This window comes from Colius striatus, chromosome 2 (assembly GCF_028858725.1).
Source record: "Colius striatus isolate bColStr4 chromosome 2, bColStr4.1.hap1, whole genome shotgun sequence".
Taxonomy (NCBI): Eukaryota; Metazoa; Chordata; class Aves; order Coliiformes; family Coliidae; genus Colius; species Colius striatus.
In genome coordinates, this window is record NC_084760.1 from 115,480,335 (window position 1) to 115,493,983 (window position 13,649).

At 39.6% G+C, this 13,649-nt stretch overlaps 2 protein-coding genes across 4 annotated transcripts in view; one reads left to right on the top strand and one right to left on the bottom strand.

The window, feature by feature from the left end:
- Nucleotides 1-454: 454 nt before the first annotated feature.
- NDUFAF5 (NADH:ubiquinone oxidoreductase complex assembly factor 5) lies at nt 455-7,067 on the bottom strand. 2 transcript variants are annotated; one of them, XM_061989227.1, is made up of 11 exons: nt 6,751-7,067; nt 6,579-6,619; nt 6,348-6,411; nt 5,662-5,709; nt 5,459-5,562; nt 5,015-5,054; nt 3,195-3,392; nt 2,626-2,686; nt 1,346-1,429; nt 929-1,011; nt 455-796 (listed from the first exon to the last, which is right to left on the bottom strand). In XM_061989227.1, the coding sequence occupies exons 1-11, from the start codon at nt 7,027-7,029 to the stop codon at nt 710-712; spliced, it is 1,089 nt and encodes a 362-aa protein (XP_061845211.1). In that variant the 5' UTR covers nt 7,030-7,067; the 3' UTR covers nt 455-709. The 2 variants fall into 2 exon arrangements, with proteins under 2 accessions (XP_061845211.1, XP_061845212.1); XM_061989228.1 differs by having other exon boundaries at nt 6,708-6,812.
- An 86-nt stretch (nt 7,068-7,153) lies between these two features.
- The window catches only part of ESF1 (ESF1 nucleolar pre-rRNA processing protein homolog), a 29,505-nt gene continuing 23,009 nt past the window's right edge, over nt 7,154-13,649 (top strand). Inside the window, exons 1-6 of one of the 2 annotated variants that reach the window (XM_061989229.1) lie at nt 7,154-7,239; nt 8,166-8,844; nt 9,532-9,866; nt 10,641-10,754; nt 11,541-11,641; nt 13,115-13,267. In XM_061989229.1, coding sequence (XP_061845213.1) covers nt 8,166-8,844; nt 9,532-9,866; nt 10,641-10,754; nt 11,541-11,641; nt 13,115-13,267 — 1,382 coding nt within the window. In that variant the 5' untranslated portion in view covers nt 7,154-7,239. Of the gene's footprint in view, nt 7,258-8,165; nt 8,845-9,531; nt 9,867-10,640; nt 10,755-11,540; nt 11,642-13,114; nt 13,268-13,649 lie in introns of both variants that reach the window. The other variant, XM_061989230.1, reaches the window with a different exon arrangement.

Consider the following 13,649-nt stretch of genomic DNA (forward strand, 5'->3'; position numbering starts at 1 on the left):
GTAATACTTCTGCTTGCTCCTCCTTTCAGTCAGTAAATTAAATCACACTATATAAAGGTTATTGAAGCTACAATGAAGCATCTAACTTTCCTTATGGCTGAACTCTACTGTTCACGTTCAGAAACATTTCTAGCTGTAAAGGTAGAAGGGAAAGTGAATTTGAGGGCTGTGGGTAAAATATAGCAACCTGAGATATTTTTGGAATACTGAACTTAAACATTTCCTTATATACACCAGTAAAACATTCCAATTTCAAGTAAGAACTGACTCTAACTTTTTACCCCTGATTTCCAACCCACAAAAAAAACTTACTGTGTTTTTGCTGTTATTTTCTGTTATGGTACGTCTTATAAATACACTTTCCACTAATCCTCACTATGATCTAACATCCTTTAGGAATAATTCACTGAAGACTTGCAGAGCAGTCTGGGCTACTGAAATGCTGGAAGAGACATTATGTTTGAGGATAATATTTTAATTAAAAGTTGAGAGAGGATACATTCACTTAGAATATGGCTCATATTTCTATAGAAACAAAAAATAAACACCATTTTACACACATGATGTTGTAGCACATGCAGTAAAAAAAACCAACCCACTGCCTTCTGATTATTGTAATTCCACAATGATGCCATAAAACAAGCACAAGTGAAGACTATTTGCGATGAAGTTTTACAGAAGATTCAAGAGAACTATTTCTGATTAAGAACTATTTTTTTCCTCTTGAAAGAAGTCTGTCTATTTTTGCCAGATCTCCCAGTGAAACTGTTGCAGAACCTCTCTGGGCTGGTCTTGCCTAAAAAAAAAAAACCAGAAAGAAACAATAGAACTAATTTTACTTTTAAGTACTTTGTAGAAAGCTTTAAAAACATTAGTAGTTTTAAAAGCACCTTCAAATAGTTCAGAAAGTAGTTCAGCTTCACATTACCTGTGATTCGTGGAACTTCCAGCCAATCATGTAGTAGATTTGGAAGGTGGCAGGTACCGAGCCATCGCTGTTTCCATACATTTCTGTTAGGGCAGGAAGGGAGAGAAAAAAGGGTACATAGAATGTCAGTTCTAAGAAAGAGTTAGTTCTCAGAATATTAGAACTAAGGATGACATACTCATCATAATGACTCTTCGTGAAAGATTTGGGACAATAAAAATATCTCTTACTGGTGCATCAACATAGTTCAAATCCTGTCATTATAATTAAGGTTAAAAATATCTGAATGATAATGGTATTCTGTTCTGTTCCAAAACCTTAGGCTTGGGGTATTTTACAAGCAGGTCAGGAAAGAAGATACAGAAAATATGTCTTTAGAGTCATTTCAGATTAACTCATGGCCTCTCAAATACTTACCTCGGTATATCGCAGCAGCTGCCAACATTGTCTCTCTGTGTAGCAGAGGTTTTCTATTCCAAGAGCAATTACTCTCCCCCATACCTAAAAATATGTTTTAGCTTTAAGAAAAAGAAGATACAGCATATGCCATGAGTTAAGTATCATGCACTAATGGCAGCTTTTTTTTTTTTAAAGCACAGAATCCTCCAACTCTCACTGTAAGAAAGAACAATACACCACAGATAACTAGGTGAGTTTCTTACCTGTAAGAATTCAAGCCTTTTAATGCCAGTACTTGGAAATTTACAGTTTGTATTGCTAGGAATTATTACTTCTTCAGCCTGAGTCTTCCAACATTGAGGTTTTCTTTCAAGCACTAGTACAAAGTGTTCGTACGGTCAAAGCACTCATTTATTTTTTAACAGATGAGCATCAAAATTACCATCCCTAGAGATTTTTTTATGAATAAATAAGGAGAATTCTAATATCTTTAATCATACACTGTATTTGCATGTTTTTGCATAAAATTAAAGTTTTCTTCTCATTAAGGAATTACTGTAAACAGCAGATGATTCAAACTCTGTAGAAGCTCTCAATTGCTCTTAAGTAACAACTGTGTGCAAATGACTGCTTTACAATCCATTACAAATGCATTCAGAATACTAACTCAATTGCTAAGCATCTCTATTTTTTGCTTTCCTGAGCAGACTCTGATTTGAGGGTCTGTTTATTCTCATTCCAGAGCAGTTTCCTGAATGTCCTGATAATTAGGAAGGCTTGCAGGAAAAGATAGCATGTGGGACGTACGCCTCTGTCTCCCCTTCATGGCTTTTCAGCAGCTTACACTGAACAGACCCATACGGAATGGGAATACAGGGGAAGCAGAAAATTCATAGCAGGTCATCAAGTAGCACATCTTTGACTTCTTACCAACAGAAATCTGCTGACAGTCATAACGTCCTGACTCACCAGAGATCAGGAAGTAAGGAATGCAACCCCTGTTACACCAAGGAAGAGATTTTATGAGAGTGGTGAAACACCGGCCAGAGAGCTGGTACATGCCCCATTCCCAGAAACACTCAAGGTCAGGTTGCACAGGGCTCTGAGCAAGATCATCTAGTTGAAGATGTCCCTGCTTAATGCAGCAGGGTGGGTCAAGATGACCTTTAAATGGCCTCTTCCAATCCAAACCATTCTATGAATTTAAGACTTGGAATTAAGAAACACACAGAGAAACTCTTCTGTGCCCACATCACTCACATACGAGGTAATCATGTTCCCACAAAGTACATACTTGCCTTGCAAGTCTTCCATAACCTCAAACAACCCTGGGTAGTTGACCTGAATTTCATCAGTATCCTGAAAGAATTGAGAAGCTTAGTTTTAGAGCATATCACACTAAACCAGTAGCATTATGTCATCCTCAGAGCTGCTAACAGACTATTCATCTGCCACTTCTGTTCGAACTATGTATCTCAGAAGAATAAACTGTCTTAATATTTCTGAAAAGTTTTGTTTAGTAGCCCAAGTGCAATAATATACTCTGTAAAATGCCATCATTTTCTTCTTGGTTTTAGAAAAAAATCTAAAAGTTTTTTTTTTCACACAGGTCTAACGTTCTCTGACACTAAGACCACCATCCCAATTTTACTGGGCCACTAGCCAAAGACACACTTCAGTTTCATTAAGCACAGTAAAGCCAAGAACAGAGGCCGTCCAGACTATTTCAGAAATTTCTTCAGCAAGGTGCATGACATTCAGAAGGAAGTACTGCATCAATAATATACCCACAAATACTATTTTTTATATAACAGCAGCTCTGATGTGCTGGATTGTTCTGTCTGATTGTTCTCTTATCTGTAATTACCACAGTCAGGGTGTTAAAGCCAGCTCTCGACAGCAGGTGTCCTAAGTCAGAGACAGCAGTGAATGGTGATACATGAGGAGAAAATCCTCCTTCTCTCTCCAATTCTGCTAACTGCAAAGAGCAGCGAAGCTCATACAGAGTGTCTCCCCCAAACATTGCACCAATGAATACTCCATCTGGCTTAAGAACTTGGTGAATCTACAACACAGAAGAAAACAGAAATTAATGTTTTCTTCTTATTAAGCCTAATGTAAATAAAAAGCTCTTAGGACTTACTTTTTAAAATGAACTTAAAAGCAATCATTATAATAGATATAAGATTTTAAAGACTGACACCATTTCACAAGACAAGCTACCAAAGCTTTGGTAACACTGCAAGAGAAATAATCTGTCTGAAAAGAGACTCCTAACAAAAAGTAAATTCCTACTCTGACACTTGAAGTCAGGAAACACAAAACGCACTGTGGAAATTGAGGGTAAAACTATTTTTAGTTTAGTGACTTTTATAACAAGATCCTCCATTCATTCACTTCTGAAAATAAGGCAGTGCACAGAAGCTGTCTTCACCTTTCTCAGACAAGGGCAATAAAACTCACTTTAATATCTTGATTTAAGAGAAACAAAGGCTTTAGTTTCCAGTAGTGATCTTTGCATTTCTGAACACACACAAGAGTAACGCAGTTCCAGTGTCTACACCTTATTTTTAACTATGCAGAAGAGCAATGACAACTTCAATGCCAAGGCCAATAAATTGATGGTTTGGTGGGATTCTTTTGAATGGCAATGATCCCTGGTTTAGATACCTGAAGAGCCACCAGGCTAACAAGACAGCAAAAACTTAACAGTTCACATTACAGATTTGAAATAGACTTTTAATTGACAGGTAAGAAATTTATGCAGTTGAAATCAGTTTCCATTAGTTTAAGCCAGTGGTCTCAAAGTAGGAAATGCGCATTTGTGATGAAAGCTGGCCAAGAACCCCAGTTCCTCCCACTTTGTGGGATATTGTAATATGTAATTTATTTTTACTGAGGGGGTAAAAATGTTTGAAACTCCACAGATCACTTAGATCCCAGAGAAAATTATCTATTTCTTCCCAAGATTGTTTTAAGTACTGAAGGCATTCCTACTTCTATTTCTCTTAATTTCATAATGGCAGGGTACTCCCATTCATACCAACAGGTGACAGAGAACAGCATTGTAATGACTGAGCAATTTGAAACCAAAGAAAAAACCAGCCAACTGATTAAAACGTTCCTTGTGCTTGCTCCAAGATTACTTAAGAAAAAAAAAAGGCATTTGCAGGAAGGAGCTGAAAAAATGCTAAATCAGATTTTTCAATTAACAGTTTCACTCTTCCATCCTCAACAGGGATTTGCTTGACTTCAAAAAAAAAACCCCCTTTATCTGCACAAAGCTGTGTTCCAAACTGAACAGCTGAGACATAGAAAAGTCAAAAGTTCTATAAGTTAGTTTTGGAGAAGTTAGATGGAGAAAACTCTTGTGCAACAAGTAGTAAAAGATCACACACAATGAAAACCAATAGCGTTGCCTCAGATTATGTTAGTTACCATGATCTCAGCTGTTGAGACTATAAAACATTACAAAAGTATGTTGTTTCAAAGTTATTTACTCCAAACTGATTTGAGACAATAATTAAGTAGAAATATCAACTGATGCTCCTCAAACCGCTAAGAATACTTTTATGAAACAAGAGATATTTCTGTGACTCTTATTTACAGAGGATCTGGAAACACAGAACAAGTGTTGAAGACATAATGGCAAGTGTTGATTTTTAGTATTAAAAAATAGATTCTTACCTCTTTAAAAGCTCTAGGAAGGTCGTTCACCCAATGTAAACTGGAATAATAGCATACATTTTTCAGTTGCATGTTCGTTAAAACTTGAGGAATGCCAGTAATTGTTACATTATCTAAGTAAGCTTCAGAAGCCAAAACAACAAACTAGTTTCTCCAACTGCCTAAAAGTGATAATAAAATAAAAAATGTCCATACAAATAGCTTTAAATTTTGGTTGTGGATTTTTGTTTTGTTTGGAAGATGAGAAAATGCAAGTTCTGGAGATTAATTTGTCCAAACACAGAAAGAGAGAAGTTACACATGTTTTCAAGTATACTTCTTATTGCTGTTTAATGGACTATTAATCTTTTTATCTCCTTTTTTTTAACTTAAAGTTACTCTGAAAATTATATTCTTTAATATTTTAACCAAGAAGAGTAGTGTAAATAAATTATTAACACATACCTTAAGCTGCTGACAACAAGATCAAATGTATCTTCTTTGAAAGGAAGGAATTCCTCATCAGCTACAACATGCACTGTAGGGATTTCAGATGCCACAGCATTTTTCTAACGTTGGGTTAGAAGAAAAATAACATCAGAAACTCACTACTTTTACTTTCCTATATTATGGAAATGAAGCATATAAGCATTCAGAAAGCTACTTACTAGAGCATTCTCTGCAATATCAACTTGAATGAGTTTTTCAACTGTTTCCTGAAATAAAAGTTAAAAACTCTTATCAAGTATTTTAAATGGTTTTACAAGGTCACATTACTGTTCCTTTTTGAAGGTAACTCAGAAGGAATCTCTTCAACATTTGATAAAAACTTTATATAAGGCAGAAAACAGCTTTTCTAACAACATAGTACATAGTAATTGCTCCCAGAGAGAATAGTTGAGGTTGAAGCAGTAACAGAAAATACTCTTTACTCTTAGTCATAAGTTCAGTCACATATAAATTATGGATTATCAGCCAATTAAGTACTTTTACTGATAGTGCAGTTCATGAAGGGTAAATTTTTCACTACTTAGAAGTCTCCATAATGGTACTTCTCTTTTACAATGAAATGTCTCCAACTGATAGACTGAAAAACATTCATATCTTTAACTCAAGACTAAAGGTTAACCATCACACAACAGATAGCTTCCCTTACACTACCCGTTGTCTAATCTTCAGTGACAACAAATATAGAACATACACACACATCTGAACGACAGCTACAGGTATGAGGGAAGAAAAACGTTTTACCTCATGAATATTTAGATAATTAAGTTATAATAGAGCGCTACTAGGAACCAAAGAGATAAATATGTAGTTGCTTTTAACAATTTTAAGTATGAAACGCCAGTACCTTGGTTAAATGTTGAGCTATGTAACCTCTTCCAGAGCCCAGATCCAACGCAAGAGGAAATGTTCTAAAAGGTAAGTTAGGCAACATAAAACACAATCAAGAAATATAGCTATTTTTATATTTCAGACGCGATTTAGCTTCGCCTGTCAGCTTTCAAACACATCGAGCAAGTTACGAGACAGGCGCACGCCGGCCCCGCGGCTGAGCGCCTCCCCTCACGGCCAGCCTTACCTGGTGATGTCAAACACCCTGTCCGCTATCCGGCCGCCGACCTAGGGGGAAAAGCCCACAGGACAGTGACGCGGGGCACCGCCCGCGCCCCGGGCCGAGCCGCGCCCGCCTCGCTGAGGCCTCCCCCACCTTGCCGAGGAGGCCGCCCCGGGCCGCCAGCCGCCGCCCCCACCTCCTCCCGCAGGTACTCGCACTTGGCGGGCTCGGCCTGCCGCGCCGCCCAGTTCTTCTGCTTCCGCTTCAGCCCCCGGTCGAACGGGCTCAGCGCACCAGAGCCCGCCAAAGAGCCGGTGGGGGGAGAAGCGGCGGCGCAGCGTCCCGACAGCGCCCAGAGCCGGCGGCGGCCGCTGCCCCATCCCAGCACCGGGCGGCCGCAGCCCCTCAGAGCTCGCGCGCCCGCCGCCACAGCTCCCATCGCACGCAGCCGCCCGCCCTGTCCCCTGCCGCGCATGCGCCTCCCGCCCGTATCCTTCCGCCGCTCCCTTTGGTCGGGAGTTGCTTGTCCTGTTGCAGCTGCCGTAGTGACCGCCGGAAGCAGTTTCCGTAGTGACGGCGGAAGCGGCGGCGTCCGCGCGCGGTGGATTGTGGTCGCGGGGGCTGCGTGAGGGCCGGCAGCCGCGTCGCGAGGGAGCGGAGGGGGTGAAGGCCGCCGCCGTTCGCGGTCTGTGGGCTCAGGCTGGTCGGGCACTGTGACGGGGCTTTGTCACCTCCTGGGGTCGGGGAGGGAGTGAGGTGTTGTGGCTGGTGTGGTAAAGGGCAGCAGGCGCCTCGGGAAAGGCTCCGGTGGCGCTGCTGGGCCGGGGCTGCTGCGGGTGGTGCAGGCCTCCGCTCGGTAATGCGCCCGCGCTGCTGCTGGCTTCTTCCCTAACAGGGGCTTCAGAGCGTACAGTAGCTGGGTGAAGTAGAAACTTGAGGTCAGGATTACGGTGAAATTGTTTGAGGGGATCGATAGGGATTCACTTCACGCTGCGCCTGAGGCCCTTGTTGTCTTTTTAGTTGAGTACCCATTATCTGAGGAAGTTAAGGGTTTTTGGCCAGCACTGTGGTAGCTACAGGTTCATTTGCGACTCGTTTAAATTGCTATTTGTGCTTTTGGAAATAACTTTTTAGGTAGTAGTTAGAAATCTAACTTTGCTTAATCATAGAGTCACAGAATGGTAGGATTGGAAGGGACCTTTAGAAATCATCTAGTCCAACCCCCCTGCAGAAGCAGATCCTCTTAGATCAGTTCACATAGGAAAGTGACCAAGCAGGTCTTGAAGACCTTCAAGAAAGGAGACGCCACAACCCCTCTGAGCAGCCTGTGCCACGGCTCCCTCATCTGAACAGGGAAATAGTTTTTCTTATATTTTAAATTGAACTTTTTGTGTTCCAGTTTCATCCCATTACCCCTTGTCCTGTTGCTGGCTACTATAGAAAAGAGGGATGTCCCAACCTCCTGACACCCACCTTTTAGATATCTGTAAATATTAATAAGATCCCTCCCTCTTTGAATTTTTTCCAGTGATGTATCCAAGTCAATATTAATGTTTTTCATCAAGAGCGTGGGGTTTTGGTTTAGTTTATTTACTTTTGTCCATATTCTAGATGTCCAAGTCAAAAATGTCATCCCAAGAGGAAATCCTGAGCGATGGGCGGTTCAGCTGCGTTGCCAGGGATCCCAGATTCTGGGAGATGCCTGAAAAAGAACGTAAAATCAAGATTGACAAACGTTTCCGAGCGATGTTTCATGACAAGAGGTTCAAGCTGAAATATACAGTGGATAAAAGGGGTCGTCCTGTTAACTACACTTCTACAGAGAACCTCAGGAAATTTTATGCCCTGTCAGAATCTGACAGTGATTTTTCAGAAGATGAGAGTAAAGAAAGTACTGAAAAGAAGAAAAAGAAAAAAAAAGGCAAACCTAAAAGAGAAGCAGATTCTGCAAAACTACTCGGCAATGGTCTCCCTAGGGAAGAGAGCAAAATAATCCAACAAGGAGTAGAGCAAACCTGTGAAGCAGTGACAAAGCTAGCTGATGTGACAAATGATGAACAAAAAAAGAAATCTAACTTCAACTTGAAAGAGGACTCTAAGAAATCTGTAACAGAAACTGATTCCTCTCAAGAAAAAAAAGGCCTTCTGCACAAAAGGGGAAGCAAGCAGGGAGATGCATCTGGAGAAAGAATGATTTCAGTTCGAAACAAGTCTTCACAGCCAAGTGGTACTGGATCAGTTAAAGCTCCCAAGAAAGACCATTCCTTTGGGGGAAAAATAAAGGAATCAGGTTAGTTGTTCAAATAACAAGTAGAATTTGTCTATGCTTGCTTAAATGTTGTTGCTTTGGTTTGTTTTATCCATGTTTGTTGTATCCTTGGCATGATCAGTCTTAAAATAGCTAACTTGGCTTGGATTGAGTGTTGCTGAAGAATCAGAGTTGCTCATCGCTTTGTGCAATCAGTACTGGTTCTTCAGGAACATTGTGGACATCCTTTTAATTGCTGGAGCTGAAACTGTTGTTTGGAGAAGTAAAATGTATGGTAATGTATACACTGCTGGATTTTTCATACTGAATATCAGTATGAGGTTTGATATTATGAAGGCTTCAGCATATCAACACATACTGAAAGCATAAGGGTGGTAGCACCAAGCCATTAATATTAGAGTACAGTAGAAAAAATAAGTGAGTTGAAGGAAAAAATGTTCTCTGTATTGCTTGTGGATGTATATAGTCTCCATTATTGTAGTTAGAGTTTGAACTACAATTATGGGCCTAAAGAGAGATTAAATTAGACAAGATGAGGAGGTGATACTGATGATTTCCCTGATGTGATTTGTTCCTCCATCATCTCACTTTTCATGGGTTCTGACAATCTATATAAAGAAAATCGGAGGTTTTTTTCCTCCTTGTAAAGGATCACATGTAATTCCACTGTAAAAAGAGGTATCTAATGTTTCTCTTTCAATGTTCCAGATGCCTCTGATGAACGGGACATTAGTAGAAGCCAATTAGAGGAAGACATTTCTGCAAGTGATGCTTTTGAGTCTGCAGAGTCTGAAGAAGGGGAGCCGGAAGATGATGGGGAAACAGGAGAGGAAGAGGAGCCAGATGATGATGGGGAAACAGGTGAAGAGGATAGTGACTCCGAAGATGATGAAGAAAGTGATATTGGGCCTGATCTAGCTAGAGGCATAGGGAACATTGAAACAAGCTCAGAGGATGAGGATTTAAATGACATATTTCCAAAGGAGCCAGAAATAGAGCATTCGTGGCGCGAGCTGGATAAAGATGCTCCTCGTGGTGATGAGGTAACAATACTTTGCATGTGAAAAGCCGCTGAATAACAAACTCAGGAATGTACTCTGTTCCATATAGACCTTCATCTAAAGAACAGTTCAGGAAGGTAGTTATTGTAAACATTTTTCAGTCTTTTAGTTAAGGTGAAATTGGCTGAGAAGGGGAGACTTGCAGTTTTCACTGCTCTCTTCCTTTCTCTCTAAGCAGAGGCTTACCTGAAGATAGATAAGCTATCTGTAAGTGAAAGAGTAAACAATTGAGTTTTTCAGAATTTGCAGTGTTTAGGTAGTACAGGTTTTGTTCACTATTGATTTTTCTTTCACTTTTTAAAGTTTAACTTCTTAATCTTTAATCTTTAAGAAATTAAGAAATCATCAGACACCAAAGTAGGACTTGCAAACTGAGCACAATTGGTGTGTAAGAAAACCCAGTATTATGCTGCAGTTCCAGTACTTTGATACTAGTTGCTATTGTGATTAATCATACGATGAAAACAAAATGCTCAGTGCTGATGTAACTACAGTCTTAAGTCACAGATTGATGCAGTCCATTCTGTGATGCTTCACTGTTTTTGTTCTTTTTATCTGCTTTGATGGTTGCCGCTTCTGACCTTTGCTAGTTTAAGAGCTACAGAGTCTTGAGGAAAATGCTTATTTCATTTTTTCAGCAGTTTGTTGCTGACTTTGACTTTTATCAAGGAAAGCTGCTAGAGAATTGTGTATTCTCAGTCAGGAATTAAACCTGTGAACTTTATGTCCTTTTTTCCCCAACCCCTCTCTTTTCAGGTTACAAGGAGACTGGCAGTTTGTAATATGGATTGGGATAGGTTGAAGGCTAAGGATTTGCTGGCTTTATTTAATTCTTTCACACCCAAAGGAGGAGCAGTGTTTTCTGTTAAGGTAAGGCCCAATTTCTAAAAGGAATATTGGCTTTTACTCTTAAAAAATATAAAACCCCAAACCAAAGGAAATATTAACATGGCAAATGAGAAAGTATGTTGCAATATAACTTCCTCTGTTAGAATTAAAGGTGTGCTGCTTTTCAGCAATGGACATCTGTTTGGTAGAGTTAGAGCCCGAAACTGTTAAATTATCATGTTTATGAGGTTGGCTCTAAGTGCTGTTTTTCTGGGACTAAAAGTGAAGTTTTCTTGAGTCTAGCAGGGGGACACTATGTTTCCTTGCATAGTTAAATTTTCAGTTGTCTTTGTGATAGATAACCCAACCTAAATTCTGATCATTTCTAAATTATTTCCAACCCCTTTTACCATTGCACAACACTTCTTTCTCATCACCTTTGAGGAGTTAATAGATTTATTAAGTACTGGTCAGGTCAGTCTTTTTTTTTCCATTTTTAGGATCTGTCTCCACCTTTCTGAGAAATTTTAGTCAAATGCCTCATTATGAAAGGGGCCACTGTGAAGTGAACTAAGTCAGAGTCCCTGTTGTTCTTCATCTGTCCCAAAATATCCTCATTCCTGGCAGGTATTATAAGCAGTTTGTTGATTCTACTGTGTTTTTTTCTGTAAAATAAGTTATTTAAAGCTCTTAGAGTTGATCCCTTTACTGATTTCAGGGAAAAAGCCCATAAAGTCTAAAAAGGCTTTGTGAGGTACTTTTTTCCTTAGTTGGTGTATGTTGTGCTGCTACAGTTAAAAATGTACTTTTGTGGTATTTTATTTGTAGATTTATCCTTCGGAGTTTGGAAAAGAGAGATTGAAAGAGGAAGAACAAAAAGGACCCGTGGAACTATTTGATCTTCCAGAGAATACAACAGAGAATGACGGGTATTAACTTTCTCTTCCAGTGAGAGATAGAATATTTTAATTCTCAGTGAAAGTCTGTATCAGTTCCTGTTCCAAAAGTGTCCTGTGTGGAAGTCTCATGTTGACTCCTTAATTTGATAGCTTCTTCAAGGCATATTTTATAGTTGGCCCTGGTTCATTGTCTGTGCGTTGTCATAAGACTTGAGAAAATTTGCCTGTGGATAATTTAGCTGAAAATTTTTGTTGTTTATCTCATTGGAATAATAAATACAAGAAATGTGTGGAGAGCTTAACTTAGCATTTCTCCTCTATGAATTGCCATTCATGCAGTAAACTCCCTTTGTTGCTTACAGTCAAAATTCTCATGTGTGTAATCAGCAGGGACCTTAACGTAGGCCAAGGACTCCCACGTTGAGATTTCTTGAATGCCACCAAGAGCAACCCTGGCTTGCTAGACTGAGCTCATCAGTCCAGGCTTCTTCAGGCATGTCTCTTTGGGTTTTTTTTCTTCCTTTTGTTCTGCTTGACAGTCTTTTCTATATGGAACTGGAGAGTTTTTGCATTCATATTTTTGTTCAGAACTTCCAAATGTTTGGCAGTTTGACCAAGGCCACTTTTGTATAACACAATCTGCTGGACTGCCCTGTGTTTGAAAAATCTGGATGCTTCTAAAATTAGTACAGATCCCTTTGAAGAAAGTCTCTAGTGCATCAAGTAACTAACTGTGTGATGAACTGACAGTGTGTGCTGAAGTCGGCTTCACTGTGTGCATCAGGGTACATCCTGAATTTGCTGTGCAGGGGGCTCTAGAAATTCTGGAATACAACAAACAGAAATCCAAACATCCCATAGATACCTCAGGGATCATTGTGCATCTGCCCCTGAAATTCGCAGGACAGGACCTCAGCCTTGTGAGCTCTCTCCTACGTCCCTCCACCAATTCATTTACAGTCTTTTTTTCCTGCTTTTCTTTTTCTCTTGCTCTTCTGTGATACCACCACCACCTGTGCTACCCAAGTTAGTATCTTGATTCCCTTCCTCAACCTTGCCACTTTCTTAGTCATCCCTCCTACGCTGCCTCTTTGTAGTGTGAGCATCTGCAATCCTGTCCTTACAGTCTCCCAGTTTCTCTTAACATGTATTCTTACGAACATCCTTTTCATCAGCCTGGTTAGAAGACAGAATAATTACAGGTAACTTGATAGTAGCTATTAAATACTACTTTTGGTGGCTTACACAGAGAGATACAAATCTGCTGCTCTAACCTTACAAAGCCTGTCGGAAGCAGTCATATACAGAAAGTGTACACTTAATTCATTGTGTGAATTAGTCTTTTTACTTGAGTAGAACTGAGTGGAACTTTTTGCTATTGAACATTAATCTTATGATGATCAGGAGAGTGTTTGGGTGATGCCTATTTTTAAGGAGTTGAAATAAAACGTTTTGCATATGAAAAGTTGTTAACTTGATTGTGGTGTTTTTCACTTTTTGCAGGCTTTATAGGGAAAAACTGAGGGAGTATCAATTTAAGCGACTGAAATACTTCTATGCAGTTGTAGAGTGTGATTCTCCTGAAACAGCCAATAAAATTTATGAGGAATGCGATGGACTGGAATTTGAAAGTAGCTGTTCTTTTATAGACCTGAGGTAACTCGAGTGAGGACTTTGTTACATGTTGGGCCAAGGGAGGGGAGGGAAAATTAAAGCCTGTTTAATATAATTTGAGGTAAACCATATTGTCTTTATTTCGTAACCAAAAGGAGATAAATAAATTAGACATCCAGTGAGTTCTTAGGTTTCCCTTTGATTATTTTTTCTTCTTGAGCATTTTTACTGGAATATGGGACGTTTGAGAGGATTTCTGCATAGGGAGGTTATTCTCGGAGAACTTGGGTAAAATATTCTAGATGCATCTCCAACCTTTTGGTACAATTAAGTGGTAGGATTTAGAAAACAAAACAACATCCTGCTGTTGTTTGGTTTTTTGGTTGTTTTTTTTCCTTCCCCAAGGGTCCAGAATTGTCTCTTT